Genomic DNA, 24,199 nt, shown 5'->3' with positions numbered 1-24,199 from the left:
TTACCAATAGAGGTCCTGGATGGCAGGCAGCTGAGCCCCAGTGATGTACTGGGCCGTACGCACTACCTACCCTCTGTAGTTATTTATATACCCAATTGGGCCACCGTCTCCCATTTTTACCAGTGGTTTCAATGCAACTGTTCTCATGTTGTATGTTCAAACACATCAATCAAATCTTTAGATTAACAGTCTAAGGCTCAAAGCAATAGCGCCACAAACATGGAGTTGGTAGAAAGCTGACCTTTGACCCCTGGCTGTCTGTGATCTCATTCTATATGGAGTTTAGATATATGGTGAAGGCCACTGACACCCATTTTACTAGGATGGAAAATATCATACTCCTCCTCTTTTACATTTAACAGCTCACCCATCACGTCTAAAAACAGAATACAGGAATACAGTCACACACGGAGTCAAATTTACACTAGAGGAAAGTCTTCTGACATCACAGAGCTCAACGAATGGAAAACACTCGTCCCTGGGTGGGCTTGAACCACCAACCTTTAGATTAACAGTCTAACGCGCTAACCAATTGCGCCACAGAGACTAAGCTACTAGGAGGAGGACACACGTGGAGTAACGATCACGTTCATTTCATGGCAATCACTCCCCTTTACATGGTTGCAAGAATTCTATCATCTTATCCAGACAGAGAAATATTCAGCTTTCAGTCATAATTGTATGGCAAAACAGAGTTTTGAGAGTTCTTGACATTAGCTGCTAGTTTCTCTAAAGTCTTCCTCTACGAGTGTGTTTGATTGAAATGGTGGAGCCTGTCAATGCCATGGGCCCAGGTGTCATTTACAAGAGGTTGTTGTTTTTTGTTTGTAAATATTTAGGTTTTGTTTGTTTCCAGATCTGAACAGACGTATATACTACATGGTTTATCTTAAAGATATATTTTATCTTTAAATGCTATCAAAACCCCAAAACTCCCCGTGGCAAAACTCCCCAAGGCAGGCTGAACAGTAGCAGAGTTTTTCGTTAGCCTCTTACCAATAAAAGACGCTGGAAGGGTCTGAATACTCGCTAAATTTACATTTGTGAATATGACATTTTTCCAAAAGAAAAATGAAATTAATAACATAAAAATGTCATGCTCCCCTCACCTGCAACATCTTCAATCATCAAAGAATATAAAACCTTCCTTTTCCCATTGTGCTGTGTCTCTGTGGCGCAATCGGCTAGCGCGTTAGACTGTTAATCTAAAGGTTGGTGGTTCGAGCCCACCCAGGGACGTGTTTCGTTTTTTTATCAAAAGGGTTTCATTCAACAAGTAAGGAAATGATCCTCAGACATATTTGTTCATGTATAAGTACTCTACTATTGAAGTGTTACCTAGTTTGTGTTAGTAAACCATAAAACCACGTTTTTCCCCCACTGTTGACTGAAAAGAAAAATCGCAGATAAGAACATAGCAGGAGGGGTGGTTGCATCAAGAATAACCAAACATAGAATACTGTTGAAAAATGTTTTTTTTTTTTGCAATGAAAACATAATTAATCCTACAACAGAGAGGAGAATATTACCACAATCTCAGCACAGATTCATTCTGATTTTAATTAGTATTTCTGAGGATAATTTCCTGACTTCAAAACAACTGTTTTATGAATACTTACTGAAAATATTGCATCCCTGGGTGGGCCCTAAACGGATAATACAGAGCCCGGCTAGCTCAGTCGGTAGAGCATGAGACTCTTAATCTCAGGGTCGTGGGTTCGAGCCCCACGTTGGGCGCTCACTTTTAATCAGAAACTGGCTTCCAACCTCCCAGCAATAATCGCAACATTTTGCAGCTATGGAATTGAATTCATATAATTTCATTAAGATATCAAATCAAATACTGAACACAAGGGAGCTACAATCTTCGTCGATGAGCACAGTGAGGTTAGAAACGTTAAAAAAAATAACGCCCAACGTGGGGCTCGAACCCACGACCCTGAGATTAAGAGTCTCATGCTCTACCGACTGAGCTAGCCGGGCAATTTATATAATAGAAGGAAGAGCCTAAGAAGAGCACGACAACAAATACATCTAAAACTTCCAAAATGTTACAGTTTTCATAATGCTTCAGTCACTCAGCATAGCATAAGAACAAGGCATTTGCCATGGCAAAATAATTGTAATGTATTCAATATTATTATTCCAGTATTTCCGTTGTCATTGTCGGAGTGGACACAGTTTATAAGACTATCAACTCCCGAGATTAGGCTGGCAATACTAAAGTGCCTATAAGAACATCCAATAGTCAAAGGTATATGAAATACAAATAGTATAGAGAGAATTAGTCAACGCGTCATAATTCCTATAATAACTACAACCTAAAACTTCTTAACTGGGAATATTGAACCACCAGCTTTCATATGTTCTCATGTTCTGAGTAAGGAACTTAAACATTAGCTTATTTAGATGGCAGATATTGCACTTTTACTTTCTTCTCCAACACTGTGTTTTTGCATTATTTAAACCAAATTGAACAAGTTTCATTATTTATTTGAGATTAAATAGATTTTATTTATGTATTATATTAAGTTAAAATAAAAGTGTTCATTGTTCATTCAGTATTGTTGTAATTGTCATTATATATATAAACATCAGCCGATTAATCGGTATCTGCTTTTTTTGGTCATCCAATAATCGGTATCAGCGTTGAAAAATCATAATTGGTTGACCTAATTCTACATTAAATAACCGAATATGCTTTGAACAAAAATATAAACGCAACATGTAGTGTTGGTCCCATGTTTCATGAGCTGAAATAAGATCCCAGAAATGTTCCAGATGCACAAAAAGCTTATTTCTCTCAAATTTTGTGCACATCCCTTTCAGTGGGTATTTCTCCTTTGCCAAGATAATCCTTTCACCTGACAGGTGTGGCTTATCAAGAAGCTGATGAAAACAGCATGATCATTACATAGGTGCACGTTGTGCTGGAGACAATAAAATGTCACTCTAAAATGTGCAGTTTTGTCACACAACACAATGTCACAGATGTCTCAAGTTTTAAGGGAGCGCTAAATTGGCATGCTGACTGCAGGAATGCCCACCAGAGCTGTTGCCAGATAATTGACTGTATGTCTCTACCTTAAGTCGCCTCCAACAACGTTTAAAACATGTGGCAGTATGTCCAACCGGCCGCGCAACCGCAGACCACGTGTATCGTGTTGTGTGGACGATGGGTTTGCTGATGTCAATGTTGTGAACAGATTGCCCTATGGTGGTAGTGGGGTTATAGTATGGGCCAATGAAAGCAATTGTATTTTATCGATGGCAATATGAATGCACAGAAATACTGTGATATCCTGAGGCCCATTTTGATTCCCTTGTTTTATATAGGTATCCATTTTTTTATTTTTTATTTTAGAACATACTTATCACTTATTTTTCTTAAAACTGCATTGTTGGGCTTGTAAGTAAGCATTTCACTGTTGTATTCGGCGCATGTGAACAATAACATTTGATTTGATTATGGCCTAATTTATTTATTTAAATTCCTGTCACTCAGTAAAATCTTGGAAATTGTTGCATGTTTATATTCTTGTTCAGTATAATAGCATAGTATAACCTTACTCTATGACAAAAACAGCATTGCATTCAATCGTGAATGAAAAATTCTTCAAGTTTTACCGGTGAAACACCCATCCAGCATCTGCATACCAACCATTTGATCTCAATCAGTTTCATGGGGATATGCATTTAGATTTTCTTGAGTTATACAGTGTTGTTTAGAAGTAGACTACAGTGTTGTTTAGAAGTAGCCTACAGTGTTGTTTAGAAGTAGCCTACAGTGTTGTTTAGAAGTTGTCTAGTGTTGTTTAGAGGTTGTCTACAGTGTTGTTTAGAAGTAGCCTACAGTGTTGTTTAGAAGTTGTCTAGTGTTGTTTAGAAGTTGTCTACAGTGTTGTTTAGAAGTAGCCTACAGTGTTGTTTAGAAATGGTCTAGTGTTGTTTAGAAGTTGTCTACAGTGTTGTCTAGAAGTTGTCTACAGTTTTGTTTAGAATTTTTGGTGTTAAACTGCAGCATAGCCTCTGTGTATTTTGCCCAGAGGCGCACAATGTTGAGTTATGACCACATAAGAGAAAAATGCGGTGTTTTTGTCTTACAGTAAAGTTATACTATGTCATTATATTCACTTCTGTTACGTAGAATACTACTATTATGTGATCTTGCAGACAGATGTTTTACAAAATAAGTGTTGCCAGCTCACTTACATGCTGACCACACTGCTCGCGTCGCAAAATATATGTACACATACATGTTATTCAATCATTGCACACACACTGTGCGCCAATGAGCTTCTGCATTGCCAAATGCTAAAATAGAAGTTGCTTCTATTTGTGGTGCAGAATGCGCTGCAAGTCCTGCCTCTCCCATTTTCTCAATGGCCTTTGGAAGCATATACCCAAGTGCCAGCTCCTCATGGGTTATACCCACGTGGGTGATTGAAAGATGAACTGAGGTCGGTCCGTTTTGGTTATACACCTTATTATGAATATTTGATGCCAATCGCCATATAAAGACCAAAGAAGGAAAAGACTGGAAGGAGGAGAGATGACTAGAAACTATTCAGTTGACCATTTTATGTGTGGATTAATTGTCGGAGTAGAGGACCTTGTGCATTTCAGGTAAAATAACAACTCAACCTTTATATCCCAGGAAAAATTAGCTAGCAACAGCAAGCAGGCTAGCTAAAGAGGACAAACTAGCTAGCTAAATTGCCATACATGTTTAATGCTTTTCGACCGGTCCCCAAATTAATATCATTGGTTCATAGTTTATTTTGATATTTCAACCTGTGTGTCGTGATCGCATTTGATGTGGGGGGGGCAAAATCTATTTGCACACAAGCGTGCCCGGTTTGGGCATGGTGTTAGACAGATATTTCCTGTCAGATCCAAGATAAAAACTGGCAATCCTCTGGTTGCTGGCTCACCTCTCTAACCACTAGGCTACGTGCCACCAATAGAATGGTTCTACTGGGGCTCGAACCCAGGACCTTCTGCGTGTAAAGCAGACGTGATAACCACTACACTATGGAACCACATAGATTTAACTCCACCACGCACAGTATTGAATCATATTACACATCCTTTATGCTTCAAAGCCGTACGCCAATTATCAATATGTGATATGGATTTTGTTGTTGTTTGGTGTGATGCTGATGTTGACTTGGTGATGTCTTGTCTGCAGGGGAAATTCTGAATAAGAGCAAAACAGTGCAACACTACAAACTACGAAGAGGAAGCTCAGTCAACCTTATTCGTCGTTCCTGTGAAGAATAAGTCAACACGTTACTTATTGTTACTGTATATTCTATCATGGCTGAAGAAAGCAGAATATATAACATTCATATTTATCTTTATGTCAACACTAAGTGAGATAAGATACACGACACCATCATTATTTTATAGCGGCATCACTGACCTAACAGTATATAAGCTTCTACTTGATCATAACCAATGATGTATAATAGTGGGTCCCAACCAGGGGTAAACTGGTTTTGCATTAAACAACATTTTCAGCCATGACCTTGTCTGAAGGACAAATGGATAAACAGGTTAATGTCAAGCCCTGCATGGAATGTAGGCCTAGATTGAACAACACACATTAGCTGCTACGGTAGGCTGAAAGATAGAACAGCATTCAAGCATTCAACTTTCACAGCATTCAAGTTTGTGCTCAGAAGACCTGAAAATTGCTCAGTGCTGAAAAAACCCATTACACACTACATACCATTACCACAGAGTTGTAACAAACACACAAACACAAAATTTTGTGCCACTCTTTGCATGTCAATTTGCTTTTAAAAATAAAACGGGTATATATGCTGACTTGGGACAATTGTAGAGTACTTATTCTACAAGATTATCATTAGTCTAACTCGTATAAAGCTGGAAGGTAAATAAATGCAAAAAAAATCATTAAGATTTTAACTGCAAACTAGGCTAAAGTCAAACATTGGGCTTATGGGTCTACAATGGTCCCCTAGCTGTAGGCCTTGTTAGGTTCTAATTTTTCAGAGTAAATAACTCACGGACACCAGAGAAACTTAACCAAGTTTCATTCTTCCCGAAGGGTCGTTCCAGCTGCAAAGAAAGAGAGACAGAGAGAATTAGAGAGAGCACACTTAAATTCACACAGGACACCGAATAGGACAGGAGAAGAACTCTAGATATAACAAACTGACCCTAGCCCCCCGACACATAAACTACTGCAGCATAAATACTGGAGGCTGAGACAGGAGGGGTCAGGAGACACTGTGGCCCCATCTGATCATGTGACAGAGAGCCATGTGAGTGTGAGGCGCTTTGGATTGCGCAGCACAATCAGGAAGAAGGGCAAAACACAGCATTCCAGACCGCAAAAGGCAAGGATTTTTTTAGGGTGCAATACGGCCACAAAGGGGATGCTGCCATGGAATTCAAGGCATTATCAAGTGCTTGTCAAATTGTGAATGAGAGACTATTGGAGTGTGTACAGCCTGCGCAAATAACAAAGCAGAGCTCATGCCTTTCAAGTTACTTTTTTCAAATTGTCATTAGTCGCATCAAGCAGCCTTACAATCTATTAAAAATCTAAACATCTAGCCCAACATTTGTAAAACAACTAGTTACATTATTAACTCTAGAAAATATTATATTTTATTCAGCTTTGTTCTATTGTCAGCTAAATGAACTAGTGTGGCCCAAAGCCATTGGCGTAGCCACATAAGGACAACTAACATGCTGACCAGACCGGACACGCCGCGTGCGCCGCAAATTAAATATAGAAATCCATGTTTTTCAATTATTGCACCCACACTGCTCGCGCGAGCCAAAGAGCGTCTGCGACGCCAAGGGCTAAAATAGATCTCATTCCTATATCTGACGCAGATCACGCTGCAAGTCCTGCCTCTCCCATCTGCTCATTGGTTAATAGAAGCAGGTACCCACGTGCCATCTCCTCATTAGTTATACCCATGTGGGTGATTGAAAGACGAACTGTTTTGCCTGTAGTCGTGGTAATACAATGAAAGTTTAGATGCGATCACCATATAAATTAAACAATGAAAAGGCCTGGAAGGAGGAGAGATGACTAGAAACGATTCGGTTGGCCGTTTTATGTGTGGATTAAGGGGGGGGGGGGCAAAATAAATATATGCACGATAGCAGCCGGTTTGGGTTCCGTGTAATGCTATCCTAAAAGCATGCTATACTTTTCTTCTGAAAGAGTACATTTTCTTAACTTCATGCTTCTTTAGACCTGTCTAGAATAAATCATGGATTTATTGTGAAGGTGTAGGATATATTACATGGATTTATTTATTAAACTTTTTAAAATGGCTTGTAGGCTGTGTGTGGGAGCCAGGAGATGCTAAATGTGTTTGTTAATTACGGTCAATTAGTGTGAGACCGAAAGTTATTTGCTTGACAATCACCGGCTGATGAAATTTCGTGACCACCACAGCCCTAGTTGAGTCCCCCACCGAGTTCACTTGTTTGATCTCCAGATACAAAGTGAAAGTAAACTATACTGTAAACTGAAAGAGGGGAAGGGCTCAACTATATAATAGGTAGAGGCAGCACACAACTCTCAACTCAGAAGAAGCTGTAGATAGACAAACTTACATTTACAAGATGGGAGCAATCTATAGTTATTTCTACCCAGAGGTAAGTAAGTAATTTACATTTCACTATTCTTACCTTGTTTATTCTGCTCTTAGATCATTTCTGGAGTTAACTAGGCTGTAGGATTGAATCTGAAAATGTATAAAGATTTACATTGAAATTAATGATTTGTTGCTTTTCATGAAGAGATACATGATCAGGAAATATGACTAACTTGTCACCAATTAGTGAAGTAACTATTGTCTGTTTTGTCCCAGTATTCAGAGGAAACCACAGTTGTCCCTCGAAGTGAGATCACTCAGGACACATTGGTTACGGACAGGTGAGCCTAGTCTCTCTCTCTCTAGTCAATCAAATGACTCTACAGTACATACGGTTTCCTTGCCTAAACGCCAAAGTATAAGCGACCTTGTCTGTCTGTCTAGCTTTATTTGTCACAACAATTAAACTTCCCTTATCTCCACCCAGGTCACCATGGCAACAATGTGATAAGGCAAAGACAGGTGATTTCGATGTTGAACCTCAATCTGAGAGTTCAGACAGCGAGGCGGGACAATCCAATCAAAACACAAAGTCTGCAACACAGGTTACAAACAGGTGAGGGCAATCATTAATATCCGAGACCGAAAAACAGCTTCTATCTCAAGGCCATCAGACTGTTAAACAGTCATCACTGACATGGAGAGGCTGCTGCCAACATACAGAATCACATCTCTGGCCACTTAAATAAATGGACTTAATAAAGGTATCATTAGTCACTTTAAATAACGCCACTTTAATAATGTTTACATATCCTACATTACTCATCTCAAATGTATATACTGTTCTATACCATCTACTGCATCTTGCCTATGCCGCATGCCATTGCTCATCTATCTATATATATATGTATCCCTTTACAAGGTAGTGTGTATAAGGTAGTTGTTGTGAAATTGTTAGATTACTTGTTAGATATTACTGCATAGTCGGAACTAGAAGCATAAGCATTTCACTACACTCGCATTAACATCTACTAACCATGTGTATGTGACCAATAAAATGAGATTAGATTTGACCTGCGTGTGACTGAAATACTCTGGTTTAAGCCTTATAGACTCTTTTACGTTCACTTTCAACATTAGTTTCTGTTGTCATGCAAATTCAGTACTGAGACAGACTTGGTCTTAGTCATTTCTTCAAACAATCATCTTTATTTAATATTGATTAATTATTGCAATAATGAGACCGTCAGCCCACAAGTCTTGACTGACTGTTAGGCTGAGAGTTTAGCCTTTACAGACGATGCACAGTTTTTATGTAGCTGATACCAAGATTGCTTAGTCAGTCACTTCTAACCTTCCCATAAGCCACCTTGGATATCTACACAGGGTGGTATTTGACTTAGTTTCCCAGATGCTAAGAAGATGAGACAATGAGGCATTGTTCTTAACTCTTCCAGACTCTCTCTATCTCGAGTCACATACACCACATCATGTCTATAGAATGCTAGCTTTTAAGTTTTTATCACCAACACAAGTCAATTGTCAGCTTCAAGCTATCTCTAGTAGAACCCATGTCCTCAACACCCAGACTAGCTGCAGGGTGGTAGAGTGGAGACCATAAAACACAGCATTAGCAGGACAGAAATATCTTACTGTTCGTTAAGTAAATCATTTTTACATATCCAACAAATCCATCATTTTTCCCTCACACTGTCCACCCAGGTCACCAGGGCCACGAGGTGATAAGACTAACACAGGGAATATCCTGGGGGGATCCCCAAGTGCCTTTGGTGTAAGTACCTCTAACTTTTACTTGACTGAAACAAAGACCAACTCATGGAAATGGTGTTGATGGGAGTGGGGTTTTCCCCCCCTGACCAAAGTAGCTGGTTGGATAAATATTTGTACAAAAAATGTTGTTATGGTTTTATTATTTTTATATTACTAAACAGCGGGTGGCTATCCCCAAATTGTATTAACATTTTACCTTTTAAAAATGATTCAGTCCTAAAACAAATTCTGGTTATTAAATATTCACGTATGCCCTTTTCATTTAGGCTCATGATAACATTGAGGATGTGGACAAGTTCAATGTCTATGTGAAATGTGCAGGAAAGACCCTGGATATGGAGGTGTTCCCTCTGGAGAAAATCACAGTTCTGCTGGAAAATGGATGTCAAAAGGCAGGGAAGAACCCCTGCACAATGCAGCTTGTTTACGATGGTATTTATCTTTTAACATTAAGATTACTTTGTTCTGCAATTTCACACAAGGGCCAACGAAATCTGACTTCCACATGAATCCAACCCCTCTGAAAGACACACAGGTTGGCGAGGTTGGAGCAGGGGGCTGCCACACTGGGTGCCAGTGGAGCAGTTGTTGTGGGGGGTAAAGTGCATTGCTCAAGTGCAGAAAGCAGGCAATGGAATCTAGGATTTGATACCACACTAACTAAAATGTTTTTTGTGGAAACTCATTGCCTAGACCCATTCAATTAACCTAACACAAAATAATTGATGTGTTCAATATTTACAGTAATGAGGTGACATCACCACCCATTTGGTTATCTTATTAAGTTGTAAATACTTTAACTGTTTCGTGTTTCATGAACTTGATACTAAATCGCATTATGTATTCTGAACTATAGCGATTGCAGTTACTTGAACATGAATTTAGTTCTAGGGAACATCAGAATTTAGGGTCCACTTTACGCAAAGAGAACAGGCTACTCAGGCCAATGGTGCTCATTTAATGACGTTCATCAAAGCTAAATCAATGTCTGCAAGATCACATCGTGATAGTATTCTACATTAAATAACAGAATATACACTGAACAAAAATATAAACGCAACATGTAGTGTTGGTCCAATGTTTCATGAGCTGAAATAAAAAAGATCCCAGAAATGTTCCAGATGCACAAAAAGCTTATTTCTCTCAAATTTTGTGCACATCCCTTTCAGTGGGTATTTCTCCTTTGCCAAGATAATCCTTTCACCTGACAGGTGTGGCTTATCAAGAAGCTGATGAAAACAGTCACTCTAAAATGTGCAGTTTGTCACACAACACATTGTCACAGATGTCTCAAGTTTTGGGGGAACGCACAATTGGCATGCTGTTGCCAGATAATTGACTTCATTTCTCTAACTTAAGCGGCCTCCAACGTCGTTTTAGAGAATTTGGCAGTACGTCCAACAGGCCTCGCAACACCAGACCACATACGTGTATGGCGTCGTGTGGACGATGGGTTTGCTGATGCCAATGTTGAGAACAGATTGCCCTATAGTGGTAGTGGGGTTATAATATGGGCAGGCATAAGCTATTGTATTTTATCGATGGCAATTTGAGTGCACAGAGATACTGTGATGAGGTCCTGAGGCCCATTTTGATGCCTTTTTTTAAATAGGTATCCATTTTTCATTTTTTATTTTAGTAAATATCTTACCCCTTATTTTTCTTAAATCTGAATTGTTGGTTAAGGGCTTGTACGTAAGAATTCCACTGTAAGGTCTGTTGTATTCGGCACATGTGAACAATAACATTTGATTTGATTATGGCCTAATTTATTTATTTAAATTCCTGTAACTCACTAAAATCTTGGAAATTGTTGCATGTTTATATGTTTGTTCAGTATAATAGCATAGTATAACCTTACTCTATGACAAAAACAGCATTGCATTCCATCGTGAATGATAATTCAAGTTTTACCGGTGAAACACCCATCCAGCATCTGCATACCAACTATTTGATCTCAATCAGTTTCATGGGGATATGCATTTAGATTTTCTTGAGTTATACAGTGTTGTTTAGAAGTAGCTTACAGTGTTGTTTAGAAGTAGCCTACAGTGTTGTTTAGAAGTAGCCTACAGTGTTGTTTAGAAGTAGCCTACAGTGTTGTTTAGAAGTAGCCTACAGTGTTGATTAGAAGTTGTCTAGTGTTGTTTAGAAGTAGCCTACAGTGTTGTTGAGAAGTAGCCTACAGTGTTGTTTAGAAGTAGCCTACAGTGTTGTTTAGAAGTAGCCTACAGTGTTGTTTAGAAGTAGCCTACAGTGTTGTTTAGAAGTAGCCTACAGTGTTGATTAGAAGTTGTCTAGTGTTGTTTAGAAGTAGCCTACAGTGTTGTTTAGAAGTAGCCTACAGTGTTGTTGATAAGTAGCTTACTGTGTTGCTTAGAATTTTTTGGCAAATGGTGTTAAACTGCAGCATAGCCTCTGTGCGCCTCTGGGCAAAATACACAATGTTGAGTTATGACCACATAAGAGAAAAATGCAGTGTTTTTGTCTTACAGTAAAGTTATACTATGTCATTATATTCACTTCTGTTACGTAGAATACTACTATTATGTGATCTTGCAGACAGATGTTTTACAAAAAAAGTGTTGCCAGCTCACTTACATGCTGACCACACTGCTCGCGTCGCAAAATACATGTACACATACATGTTATTCAACCATTGCACACACACTGTGCGCTAACGAGCATCTGCATTGCCTAGCCCTAAAATAGAAGTTGCTTCTATTTGTGGTGCAGAACGCGCTGCAAGTCCTGCCTCTCCCATTTTCTCAATGGCCTTTATAACCCACGTGCCAGCTCCTCATTGGTTATACCCACGTGGGTGATTGAAAGATGAACTGAGGTCGGTCGGTTGTGGTAATACACCATATTATGAAAGTTAGATGGCAATCGCCATATAAAGTCCAAAGATGAAAAGTCCTGGAAGGAGAAGAGATGACTAGAAAAGATTTGGTTGAGCATTTATGTGTGGATCAATTGTCAGAGTAGAAGACCTTGTGCATTTCTTGTAAAATAACAACTCAACGTTTATATCCTTGGACAAATTAGCTAGCAACAGCACGCATGCTAGCTAAATAGGCAAATTAGCTGGGAACTGCAAACTAGCAAACAAAATCTTCCGCGCACACGTGTGTCCGGTTTGGGCATGGTGTTAGACAGATATTTCCTGTCAGATCCCAGATAAAAACTGGCAACCCTCAGGTTGTTGGCTCACCTCTATAACTGCTAGGCTACTGCCGCCAAAAGCATGGTTCTACTGGGGCTCGAACCCAGGACCTTCTGCGTGTAAAGCAGACGTGATAACCACTACACTATGGAACCACATAGATTTAACTCCACCACGCACAGTATTGAATCATATTACACATCCTTTATGCTTCAAAACAGTGCGCCGATTATCAATATGTGATATGGATTTTGTTGTTGTTTGGTGTGATGCTGATGTTGACTTGGTGATGTCTTGTCTGCAGGGGAAATTCTGAATAAGAGCAAAACAGTGCAACACTACAAACTACGAAGAGGAAGCTCAGTCAACCTTATTCGTCGTGCCTGTGAAGAATAAGTCAACACGTTACTTATTGTTACTGTATATGCTATCATGGCTGAAGAAAGCAGAATATATAACATTCATATTTATCTTTATGTCAACACTAAGTGAGATAAGATACAAGACACCATCATTATTTTATAGCGGCATCACTGACCTAACAGTATATAAGCTTCTACTTGATCATAACCAATTATGTATAATAGTGGGTCCCAACCAGGGGTAAATTGGTTTTGCATTAAACAACATTTTCAGCCATGACCTTGTCTGAAGGACAAATGGATAAACAGGTTAATGTCAAGCCCTGCATTAAACGTAGGCCTACATTAAACACCACACATTGGCTGCTACAGTAGGCTGAAAGATAGAACAGCTATTTTCCATGTTAAAATTTTATGGATGCATTTTCTCCATTGTTTTTGATGGTAGGCCACTCTGGTAGGCCTACATTATGGTCAAATAGCCACTGTTAAAAACAAGATAAAGTGGGTACTGCCTCAGTGTTCACAGTAAATGCACACCAGAAGTTTGTACAGAACTTTCACAGCATTCAAGTTTGCGCTCAGCAGACCTGAAAACTGCCTCAGTGCTGAAAAAAAAACATTAAACACTACAAGCCATTACCACAGAGTTGTAACAAACACACAAATAACTTTTCATGTAATATTTTGTGTCATTTTATGAATGTCAATTTGCTTTTAAAAATAAAACGGGTATATATGCTGACTTGGGACAATTGTAGGGTACTTATTCTACAAGATCGTCATTAGTTTAACTCGTATAAAGCTGGAAGGTAAATAAAAGCAAAAAAAACATTCAGATTCTAACTGCAAACTAGGCTAAAGTCAAACATTGGGCTTATGGGCCTACAATGGTCCCCTAGCTGTAGGCCTAGTTCAGACTTCCAATGTCCACTAAAACCTGTGCAGCGAAACTGTGAAACGTACTTCATAATTAATCAGCTAAAATCTATGACCTAGGGCAAATTATATGTCTTACCTCACAAATTACTATGGGGATAGTAGATTGATATAGGCTAGTGCTTTTGCTGTTCGTTAGGCCTACTCATCTTGTTGGCTGACGAAAAGTAATTGTGGACAGTTCTTTCAATATCTTCAATATGCACCTCGGAATTGGATATGGACAAGCGTAGTTGCGTCCCTGATGTGTCTGACTTGTAGCCTGTGGAAAGAGCCGATCATGTGACAGAGAGCCATGTGAGTGAGAGGCGCTTTGGATTGCGCAGCACAGTCAGGAAGAATGGCAAAACACAGCATTCCAGACCGCAAAAGGCAAGGATTTTTTTAGGGTGCAATACAGCCACAAAGGGGATGCTGCCATGGAATTCAAGGCATTATCAAGTGCTTGTCAAATTGTGAATGAGAGACTATTGGAGTGTGTACAGCCTGCGCAAATAACAAAGCAGAGCTCATGCCTTTCAAGTTACTTTTTTAAATTATCAAAAGTCACATCAAGGAGCCTTACAATGTATTACAAATCTAAACATCTAGCCCAACATTTGTGAAATAACTAAAGTTACATTAATAACTCTAAATTAAGTATATAGGAGTAACTATTTATTAACTGCTCAACACAGAATAGCCACATATTCTTCATACTATAAATCTAAAATAATGCCACACAATTGTATTAAATATTCACGTATTAGGCTCATGATAACATTGAGGATGTGGACAAGTTCAATGTCTATGTGAAATGTGCAGGAAAGACCCTGGATATGGAGGTGTTCCCTCTGGAGAAAATCACAGTTCTGCTGGAAAATGGATGTCAAAAGGCAGGGAAGAACCCCTGCACAATGCAGCTTGTTTACGATGGTATTTATCTTTTAACATTAAGATTACTTTGTTCTGCAATTTCACACAAGGGCCAACGAAATCTGACTTCCACATGAATCCAACCCCTCTGAAAGACACACATCAATACACAGGTTGGCAAGGTTGGAGCAGGGGGCTGCCACACTGGGTGCCAGTGGAGCAGTTGTTGTGGGGGGTAAAGTACATTGCTCAAGTGCAGAAAGCAGGCAATGGAATCTAGGATTTGATACCACACTAACTAAAATGTTTTTGTGGAAACTTGTTGCCTAGACCCATTCAATTAACCTAACACAAAGTATTGCTGTGTTCAATACCTACAGTAATGAAGTGACATTACCACCCATATGGTTATAAAAAAAAAGGTATTTACCTAGGCAAGTTTTATGTTGTAAATATACTGAACAAATAAAACACAAAATGCAACAATTTCAACAGTTTTTCTTAGTTACAGTTCATATAAGGAAATTAGTGAATTGAAATGAATTCATTAGGCCCTAATCTATTGATTTCATGCCTGGGAATACAGATATACATCTGTTGTTCACAGATGCCATCGATAAAATGCAATCGTGTTCATTGTCTGCAGTGCCCCAACACCACGGGGCACTCTGTTCACAACAATGACATCAGCAAACCGCTCGCCTACACGACACCATACATGCTGTCTGCCAGGTGCCTGGTACAGTTGAAACCAGGATCATGAGGCCGGTTGGAAGTACTGCCAAATTCTCTAAAACGATGTTGGAGGCCGCTTATGGTAGAGAAATGAACATTCAATTATCTGGCAACAGCTCTGGTGGGCATTCCTGCAGTCAGCATGCCAATTGTGGGCTCCCTCCAAACTTGAGACATTTGTGACATCACATTTTAGCGTGGCCTTTTATTGTCTCCAGCACAACGTGCACCTATGCAATGATCATGCTGTTTTCTGCTTCTTGATAAGCCACACCTGTCAGGTGGAAGGACTTTCTTGGCAAAGGGGAAATGCTCACTAAACAGATGTGCACAAACTTTGAGAGAAACAAGCTTTTTGTGCATCTGGAAACTTTCTGGACTATTTCATTTCAGCTCATGAAACATGTACCGTTTATATTTTTGTTCTGTGTAACTTAAAGGTCCAATGTGCAGAAATCGCTCCTCCATTTCCTGTTTGCTAAAATTCGAATAATTCGCCTAATTTCAGTTTGTGACAAAATAAGCACTCAGAGTGTAGAGAATCATTGTACCATCTAAACCGATGTGAAATATGTTATCAATTACAAACAAATATATAGTATTTTCAGCTGTTTTAAGGTGGTGTACAAAACCGAAAGTAAAAGACGCAGAAACCTTAGAACGGAAGCATAGAAATAGAGCACAAACAGATCTACAGCTTCTTAGACTTGCTTTGAATGAGAGTGACAGATTTATAAATCCCATTTCAATGTGAATTTGGTCAAGTCGCCCAAAAAGGTACATATTGCAGCTTTAACGGTTTTGTGTTTTATGACATTTTTGACCCCACATTGCATTAAATATTCTGAACTATAACGACTGAAGTTACTTGAACATTTGGGCGGCAGGTAGCCTAGTGGTTAGAGTGTTGGGCCAGATTTAATTCCTGACAAATTAATAATCTGTAATTCTGCCCCTGAACAAAGCAGTTAACCCACTGCTCCTAGGCAGTCATTGTAAATAAGAATTTGTTCCTAACTGACATGCATAAAAAAATATTTTGTTCTTGGGAGCATAGAAATGTAGGATCCCTTCTAGTTTATTATTAACCATCATTAGGAAAAAAATTAAAGTGTAAGTAGTTCTGATTAGTGATTTTGCATGGCCATGTCTTAATGTTTAACACTGAGTTACTACTATTCCGGGATCTTTAGTTCACCGGGCTAAAGATCCTGAAGCTTCTGCGCATGTGCGGATCACGTTCTGCACATGTCTATATTTTAGGGCTGACCACATTTAGTCAACTGTTCGATTGTTTGGTCATAGGCTGGTCGACCAAGATTTTTGTAAAGGAGCAGTGGCAAATATATTTCAAAAAGAATTATGGCACACGAGACACCTGTCTGATTCACACCTGTCTGAGTACACTAATCCATTGCTGCGGCAGTGGGGATGGCACACTTGCCTTTTGTTTGGAGAGCTCCTGTCAATCTTGAGTAAGGACATGCACCTAATTACGCATAGAAGTAGGACTAGTCTACCTGGTCTGTGCGCAAACATAGGCCTATAAATGTGTCCATTTGGGGATCTGATACGATTTCTGATTGTCATAACTCACAATCACTGTAGAGCTCCTCAAAGTACTTTTTTCTTCGCCTGAAACAGCAAGTAAACAAAGTCTGTTTTTACATCCATTGAGAATTAAATAGTTCCTCAACATAGCCTATTTGAAAAACTTTCCAGCTCTCTCCCTTTTGATTGCCACTCAGCATGAAAGGGGATAAATACTCAATCATCTGATCCGGTGGAAACTTCATAAAACAGGTCAACTTCTTATCCCTTGCGCAAAATAGCCTAAAGCAGTGTCTGTCTGTCCAGCGCTCACTGACACTGGAATCTGAGGGCCCAGAATATTTTCTACAATGTTGCAAGTTTGCTAGCATGAGCTTTGCACCAGACCAAGTAACAAGTGCTACATAGTTGATGCAATGTATCAAGCTTCTTGCAGACAGGCCAATGTGATTTATAAGATATTTCGTTTTAATAAGGATAGTTTCTACCTTCAGGCCACAATGTTTTGATTTGTTGGCTTTATCTATTTTTACATAGTTAGGCAATGGAAGTTAGTTTTTAGGTTTGTATAATTTTCATTTGCATAGAATTTTGATTAACCACATTACAATTTTTTTTAAATATGAATTATATTAAACGGTTTCACAAAAAATGTGCATATGAAAACCATAACTGGTATGTAGAGCGGTAGAAATTGTAAGATAAATTGGCATTCTATATAAGGTTGCCGACTCCTTGTGTAGCCTATTACCGGACATTTCAGGAGAGAAATGGCAGAATCAGCGAAAGCGGGAGTTGGGTCAGGTGAAGTTTTTTCTCTCTTCTGTTATCTAGATCTCTGGCGCCCTCTTGAGGCATTTGTCTTATTTCATCAAAATATAAGCTTTAAACATCAAACAAGTTCAATGCATATAGATGATTTCATGAAAACACACAGGGTGTGTCTATATCTAGTGGTTAGAGCGTTGGGCCAGTAACCGAAAGGTTGCTGGATTGAATCCCTGAGCCGACAAGGTAAAAATCTGTTGTTCTGCCCCTGAGCCAGGCAGTTAACCCACTGTTCCCTGGGTGCTGACGATGTGGAAGTTGATTATGGCAGCCCCCTGCACCTCTCTGATGCAGAGGGGTTGGGTTAAATGCGGAAGACACATTTCAGTTGAATGCATTCAGTTGTACAACTGACCAAGTATCTCCCTATATGGAAAAATACACTTTTAAAAATGTTGAGTCCATGCCCTGAATAATTGAGGCTGTTCCGTAGGCAAAATGGGGTGGGGGGGTTGCAACTCATTATTAGGTGTTCCTAATGTTTGGTATACTCAGTGTATATGTCTATGGTGTATGTAGGCACCTGAGCTGAGCCATAAGGGAAACTGGGTATCTACCACCCCCTATCAGATAAGGGGGGAAACGTTTGCTTTTTGTCCGCACACTTTGGATCGGAAATCACCATCACCCACTAAGTAATTTGGGCAATTCAAAGTGTTTGAGCGAGTAATATATAAATATTTATCTTTAAAAATGTGTTATGACATAGCCAATGAATATATAGCTCAACTTTGGATTTCAACCCTGTTTCAAAATCGAAAGGTTTAGACAGTTTGGAAGTTTTTACAGAGTGAACTTTTCTTTTCCTCCCACTTTGACTATATAAAAAAATATGCATATACACCGATTGTTTAAAGCAAACTACCTAAATTATTGCTACTGGGGAATCTGAACAATCGATATGAACGATCAGCAGGTAGGCTATATAGCAGGGATGTGACAAATGGATATAAACAGACATGTTTTGTATAATTTTTTCATTAATACGATAAGAAAAAAATCTTACAATTCCACATCAATTCACAATGCAGAATAATTGTCCTATTACGCATGTCTGACTGCTAGGGCCGGGCAGTTAAATTATATCTTACTCAAGCCTTTACAGACATGAAACGCAGCTACCGAAACATGTCAATAGCGACAATTGGTAACTTTTCAGACCATTAAAAAAAGTGACAGTAGAATTATGCTTTTTCCCTGACAACAATAAACTGAATCGCTGAATGATGTGCTGCTGTGTTAATTTGTATGCTTTTTTATGGTATGGTAAATAGATGCGTTTTATTTATACTAAATGTCTTGGTAAGTCATGGTTTTTAACAAACTTTAAAGTACTTTAAGAGATTGGTATGCGCGCAGGCAACAGGCAGGCAGGCTGCGCAGAGCAGCAACTCAAGAGTATTTTATTGGCAGTTCTGGTTGCCGAGTGATGGATGTTAGTCCTTTCTAGCGAGTTTTTCCTAGCCACTGCGCTTCTACATCTGCATTGCTTGCTGTTTGGGGTTTTAGGCTGGGTTTCTGTACAGCACTTTGCGACATCAGCTGATGTAAAAAGGCTTTATAAATCACTTTGATTGATTGAACAGACCGAAGACTGAACACACACTTGAATCATTAGCAAAGAGACAGAGCAGCCAGGCCAGCAGAGGGAGAGAGAGAGATGAGTGGCAGGCAAAAAGCGTGAGAGTTGTGTCTCAGGCGGTTGCTTAGTCTTCTTTATACTGGTGAAACCATTTACAACTAGAGGTCGACCGATTATGATTTTTCAACGCCGATACCATTATTGGAGGACCAAAAAAAGCCGATACCATTAATTAGCCGATTTTTATATATATATTTGTAATAATGACAATTACAACAATACTGAATGAACACTTACTTTAACTTAATATAATACATAAATAAAATCAATTTAGTTTCAGATAAATAATGAAACATGTTCAATTTGGTTTAAATAATGCAAAAACAAAGTGTTGGAGAGTAAAAGTGCAATATGTGCAATGTAAAAAAAACTAACTTTAAGTTCCTTGCTCAGAACATATGAAAGCTGGTGGTTCCTTTTAACATGAGTTTTCAATATTCCCAGGTAAGAAGTTTTAGGTTGTAGTTATTAAAGGACTATTTCTCTCTATACCATTTGCATTTCATATACCTTTGACTATTGGATGTTCTAATAGGTACTTTAGTATTGCCAGCCTAATCTCAGGAGTTGATAGGTTTGAAGTCATAAACAGCACAATGCCTGAAGCACAGCGAAGAGCTGCTGGCAAATGCAGGAAAGTGCTGTTTGAATGAATGCTTACGAGCCTGCTGCCTACCACCGCTCAGTCAGACTGCTCTATCAAATCATAGACTTAATTTTAATATAATAAACACAGAAATACGAGACTTAGGTCATTAATATGGTCAAATCCAGAAACTATAAATTCGAAAACAAAAGTTTATTCTTTCAGTGAAATATGGAACCGTTCCATATTTTATCTAATGGGTGGCATCCTTAAGTCTAAATATTACTGTTACATTGCACAACCTTCAATGTTATGTCATAATTATGTACAATTCTGGCAAATTAATTACGGTCTTTGTTAGGAAGAAATGGTCTTCACACAGTTCGCAATGAGCCAGGTGCTGCTGCATATACCCTGACTCTGCTTGCACAGAAGGCAAGAGAAGTGACACAATTTCCCTAGTTAAAATAAATTCATGTTAGCAGGCAATATTAACTAAATATGCAGGTTTAAAAATATATACTTGTGTATTGATTTTAAGAAAGGCATTGATGTTTATGGTTACACATTGGTGCAACGACAGTGCTTTTTTCGCGAATGCGCTTGTTAAATCATCGCCGGTTTGGCAAAGTAGGATGTGATTCAATGATAAATTAATGAACAGGCACCGCATTGATTATATGCAACGCAGGACAAGCTAGATAAACTAGTAATATCATCAACCATGTGTAGTTAACTAGTGATTATGTTAAGATTGATTATTTTCTCTAAGATAAGTTTAATGCTAGCTAGCAACTTACCTTGGCTCCTTGCTGCACTCGCATAACAGGTAGTCAGCCTGCCACAAAGTAAAAACAATAACCTAACAACCTAACTAATAAAGCCTGATATTGAGCAAGCTATTTTACAAACATTTGAATGCTAAAGGTGACACGCAGCCTACCTGTTGTTGGACAGGCGCGCAAAGCAGTGGTTTGACTAGGCTACTGATATTGCCAGGGTTGTTTGGCATGAAAAATGGCTTGTTGATCAATGACTGTTACAGTTACATGTTTAGTTCGACAAAAGATGAGGTATTTTCACAAGGTAACAAGAAAGTAATATGAGCAACAACAAAATTGTGAACCCGGCAATTCGGAACGTTTGAATATATTTTCTGACTGATGCAAGCTATTGGATTGGTTTGGTCTCCTGCCACAAGATGCACTTACATCTTAAACATTTGGACCAGGGACTGATATGATCGGTTAATCTTTACATTCCTAACAGTGAATGATTTTTTAGAGCGGATGGTATTAAACTGCAGCAAAGCCTATGTATATTTGGCTTTTGGCTACATAAGAGAACAATGCAGTGGTGTTTTTTATCTTACAGTAATGTTATAATATGCTATTCAGTTCTGTTATGTACAATACTATTATTATGTGATTTACAGACAGATTTTTTTTTTTACAGTGCAGCAGCACTCCGGTTGCCAGCTCACTTCCAGACAGATTTTTCCTGTCAGACACGAGAGATGTGACCTGGCAACCCTCCGGTTGCTGGCTCACCTCTCAAACCGCTAGGCGGCCTGCCGCAAAAAGAATGGTTCTACTGGGGCTCGAACCCAGGACCTTCTGCGTGTAAAGCAGACGTGATAACCACTACACTATGGAACCACATAGATACATCACCACAACGCTCAGTATCGAATCATATTACACATCCTTTATGCTTCAAAGCCGTACGCCAATTATCTATATGTGATATGGATTTTGTTGACGTTTGGTGTGACGCTGGATGTTGACTTGGTGATGTCTTGTTTGCTGGGGAAATTCTGAATAAGAGCAAAAAAGTGAAACAAAACAAACTACGAAGAGGAAGCTCAGTCAACCTCATTCGTGCAGGTTGACATGTAGAATAAGTCAACACATTACTTATTGTTACTGTATATGTTATACATATTTACCTTTGTGTTAACACTAAGTAATAGAAAATACGCGACACCATCTATATTATATAGTGGCATCACTGAACTATCAGTATATAAGCTGTTTGGCACCATACCATAATTATGACTTTGATACCCGGTTAAGTATCTCTATACCATCACGATACTTAATACCAAAATGATACAAAGGAAAGCATGTTAACCAAAGTCACAAAATGGCACTTAATCCAGACAGATCAACTCAGCTACTGCTCTGTTCAATCGTTGGGCTTCTTATCGTTATTTTTTTTTTTTTTTAAAGACAGCCATGTATGCATTAATGAGTCAATTATACATTCACATTATACATACATTCAATTTGACTTTGTTTTACCAATCTAACTACATAACAACATAATGATAATAATTTATTTGAATGGTAAATCTCTATTGATTATCTGGGTAAATCAAGATGTAGTTGAATTTGTTTTTACGGCCAGCATCCCGGAGTCGCCTCTTCACTGTTGACGTTCGAATTCGGTATAACAGACTCGTTAGAACTTTGACCACACGCCCTCTAGATGCACTACATGCCCTCTATCAAATCAAAACGGAATTTTTACTAAAAACAAAAGTTGAAAATGCTAGACATTTATAGAATACCTAGTTTGATGTTTCTGTGACAAAGGGTGAATTAGTTATTGATTTATACCACTTATACCACTTATAGATTTGATGTATTTCTATCAAATCAGAACTGGAATGTTTACTCAAAACAAAAGGTTGTAAAAGTATGCTAGACATTTATACAATAAATCATACATTGCTTGATGATTCTGTCATAATCAGTGAAAACGTTATTGATTTATATAGCTTTAAATGGCATTTTATAGATGTCTATCAAATCAGAACTGGAACGTTTACTCAAAGGTTGTAAAAGTATACTAGATATTTAGAGAATAAATCATACCTAGTTTGATGAATCTGTGACAAACGGTGAATTAGTTATTGATGTATACTTCTTTAAATGGCATCTTATAGATTGTATGTATTTCCATCAAATCAAAACTGGATTTTTTATTCAAAACAAAGGTAGTAAAAGTATGCTAGACATTTATAGAATAAACCATATATATTTTTATGTTTCTGTGACAATCAATGAATTAGTTATGGATTTTACAATTTTAAATGGCTTTTGGCGATTGTCTGTTGATTGAATGTCTCTTGAATGTCGGAATGTGTGAGTAGAAAACCAACTTTACTTCGGTGACAAAAAGCACATTAAAACACTAATGCAATTATGCTATACAATGGTTTGACTGTTTCTATTTCAATTTTTTTTGTCTGCTATTTAAATATTTTTGACAATTGCTTCTGAACTTCATGTTACCTACCACGCTTTGAAATGGCGAATGGAAAAGCCTGTGGCCTACTCATAAATTTCAAGTGCGTCATAAGACACAAAATATATATTATTTGACCAGCACATGTTAACACGAATACAATTATGTTCATTGTTCAAAATGTGTCTGGGTTATTTATTTACTTTTGCCATATTTGCCAACTTCATCTAATTGTCATACCTTCTATGTAGATCTGAGGCCTACTCTTCAACAATTACTTCTCTCCAACTTATCTTGATAAGGGCGTTAATTGGACAATTTTCCTGTCCTGGGTGTCACGGGAAATGTATGGAGTAATTACGTGTCACCGAAAATGTATGGAGTAAAAAGTACAACATTTTCTTTAGGAATGTAGTAAAGTAATATTAAAAGTTGTGAAAAATATAATTAGAAAAGTTAAATACAAATACCCCCAAAAACACTTAGGTAGAAGTTTAAAGTAGATTTACTTAAGTACTTTACACCACTAATAGTTCATTTACACAGTTTCTATGATATAAGGTAGCTCTTGTATTAATGTAATTAGCACGAATAAAGCCTTTACAAGATGAGTTTGTGGGAAATTGTAGCATTTTGATTAGGCTATTAAGTCCTATTCATTACATGTAAATATCCGCAATAAAACTATTATTTAACCTATCCCACCTAAAATTACAATTGTCCTTTTTGTAGCCTATTACTACTTGAAATTAAATGCGCTTTCTCTCATGATGATTGAAAGTTCTGTTACATTTATTTAGCCAAATGACACCTGGCTGTCAGGTAAGTGCAGCTACAGTTTGTGTTTACATATCCCATTAGTTAACACTACACGTAATCCTAAATCTGATCCGCCGATGTCAA

General features: G+C 38.3%; 1 protein-coding gene and 5 non-coding genes across 6 annotated transcripts; 2 read left to right on the top strand and 4 right to left on the bottom strand.

The window, feature by feature from the left end:
* Nucleotides 1-1,664: 1,664 nt before the first annotated feature.
* trnak-cuu (transfer RNA lysine (anticodon CUU)) lies at nt 1,665-1,737 on the top strand. The gene has a single exon. It is a non-coding gene; the product is annotated as a tRNA-Lys (tRNA).
* Nucleotides 1,738-1,910: 173 nt separating this feature from the next.
* On the bottom strand, nt 1,911-1,983 carry trnak-cuu (transfer RNA lysine (anticodon CUU)). Its single transcript has one exon. It is a non-coding gene; the product is annotated as a tRNA-Lys (tRNA).
* A 2,986-nt stretch (nt 1,984-4,969) lies between these two features.
* On the bottom strand, nt 4,970-5,042 carry trnav-uac (transfer RNA valine (anticodon UAC)). Its single transcript has one exon. It is a non-coding gene; the product is annotated as a tRNA-Val (tRNA).
* Nucleotides 5,043-7,481: 2,439 nt separating this feature from the next.
* Nucleotides 7,482-13,653, top strand: LOC149980806 (uncharacterized). Its single transcript, XM_090185729.1, has 6 exons — nt 7,482-7,650; nt 7,866-7,930; nt 8,077-8,205; nt 9,312-9,381; nt 9,647-9,812; nt 12,851-13,653. The coding sequence occupies exons 1-6, from the start codon at nt 7,618-7,620 to the stop codon at nt 12,940-12,942; spliced, it is 555 nt and encodes a 184-aa protein (XP_090041855.1). The 5' UTR covers nt 7,482-7,617; the 3' UTR covers nt 12,943-13,653.
* trnav-uac (transfer RNA valine (anticodon UAC)) lies at nt 12,629-12,701 on the bottom strand. The gene has a single exon. It is a non-coding gene; the product is annotated as a tRNA-Val (tRNA).
* Nucleotides 13,654-21,629: 7,976 nt separating the features above from the next.
* On the bottom strand, nt 21,630-21,702 carry trnav-uac (transfer RNA valine (anticodon UAC)). The gene has a single exon. It is a non-coding gene; the product is annotated as a tRNA-Val (tRNA).
* Nucleotides 21,703-24,199: the final 2,497 nt, after the last annotated feature.

Source organism: Oncorhynchus mykiss, chromosome 9 (assembly GCF_057628025.1).
Source record: "Oncorhynchus mykiss isolate SJ-2025 chromosome 9, ASM5762802v1, whole genome shotgun sequence".
In the NCBI taxonomy this organism is placed as follows: domain Eukaryota; kingdom Metazoa; phylum Chordata; class Actinopteri; order Salmoniformes; family Salmonidae; genus Oncorhynchus; species Oncorhynchus mykiss.
Note: the sequence above shows the minus strand (reverse complement) of the source record. Positions and strands in the feature narration are given on the sequence as shown.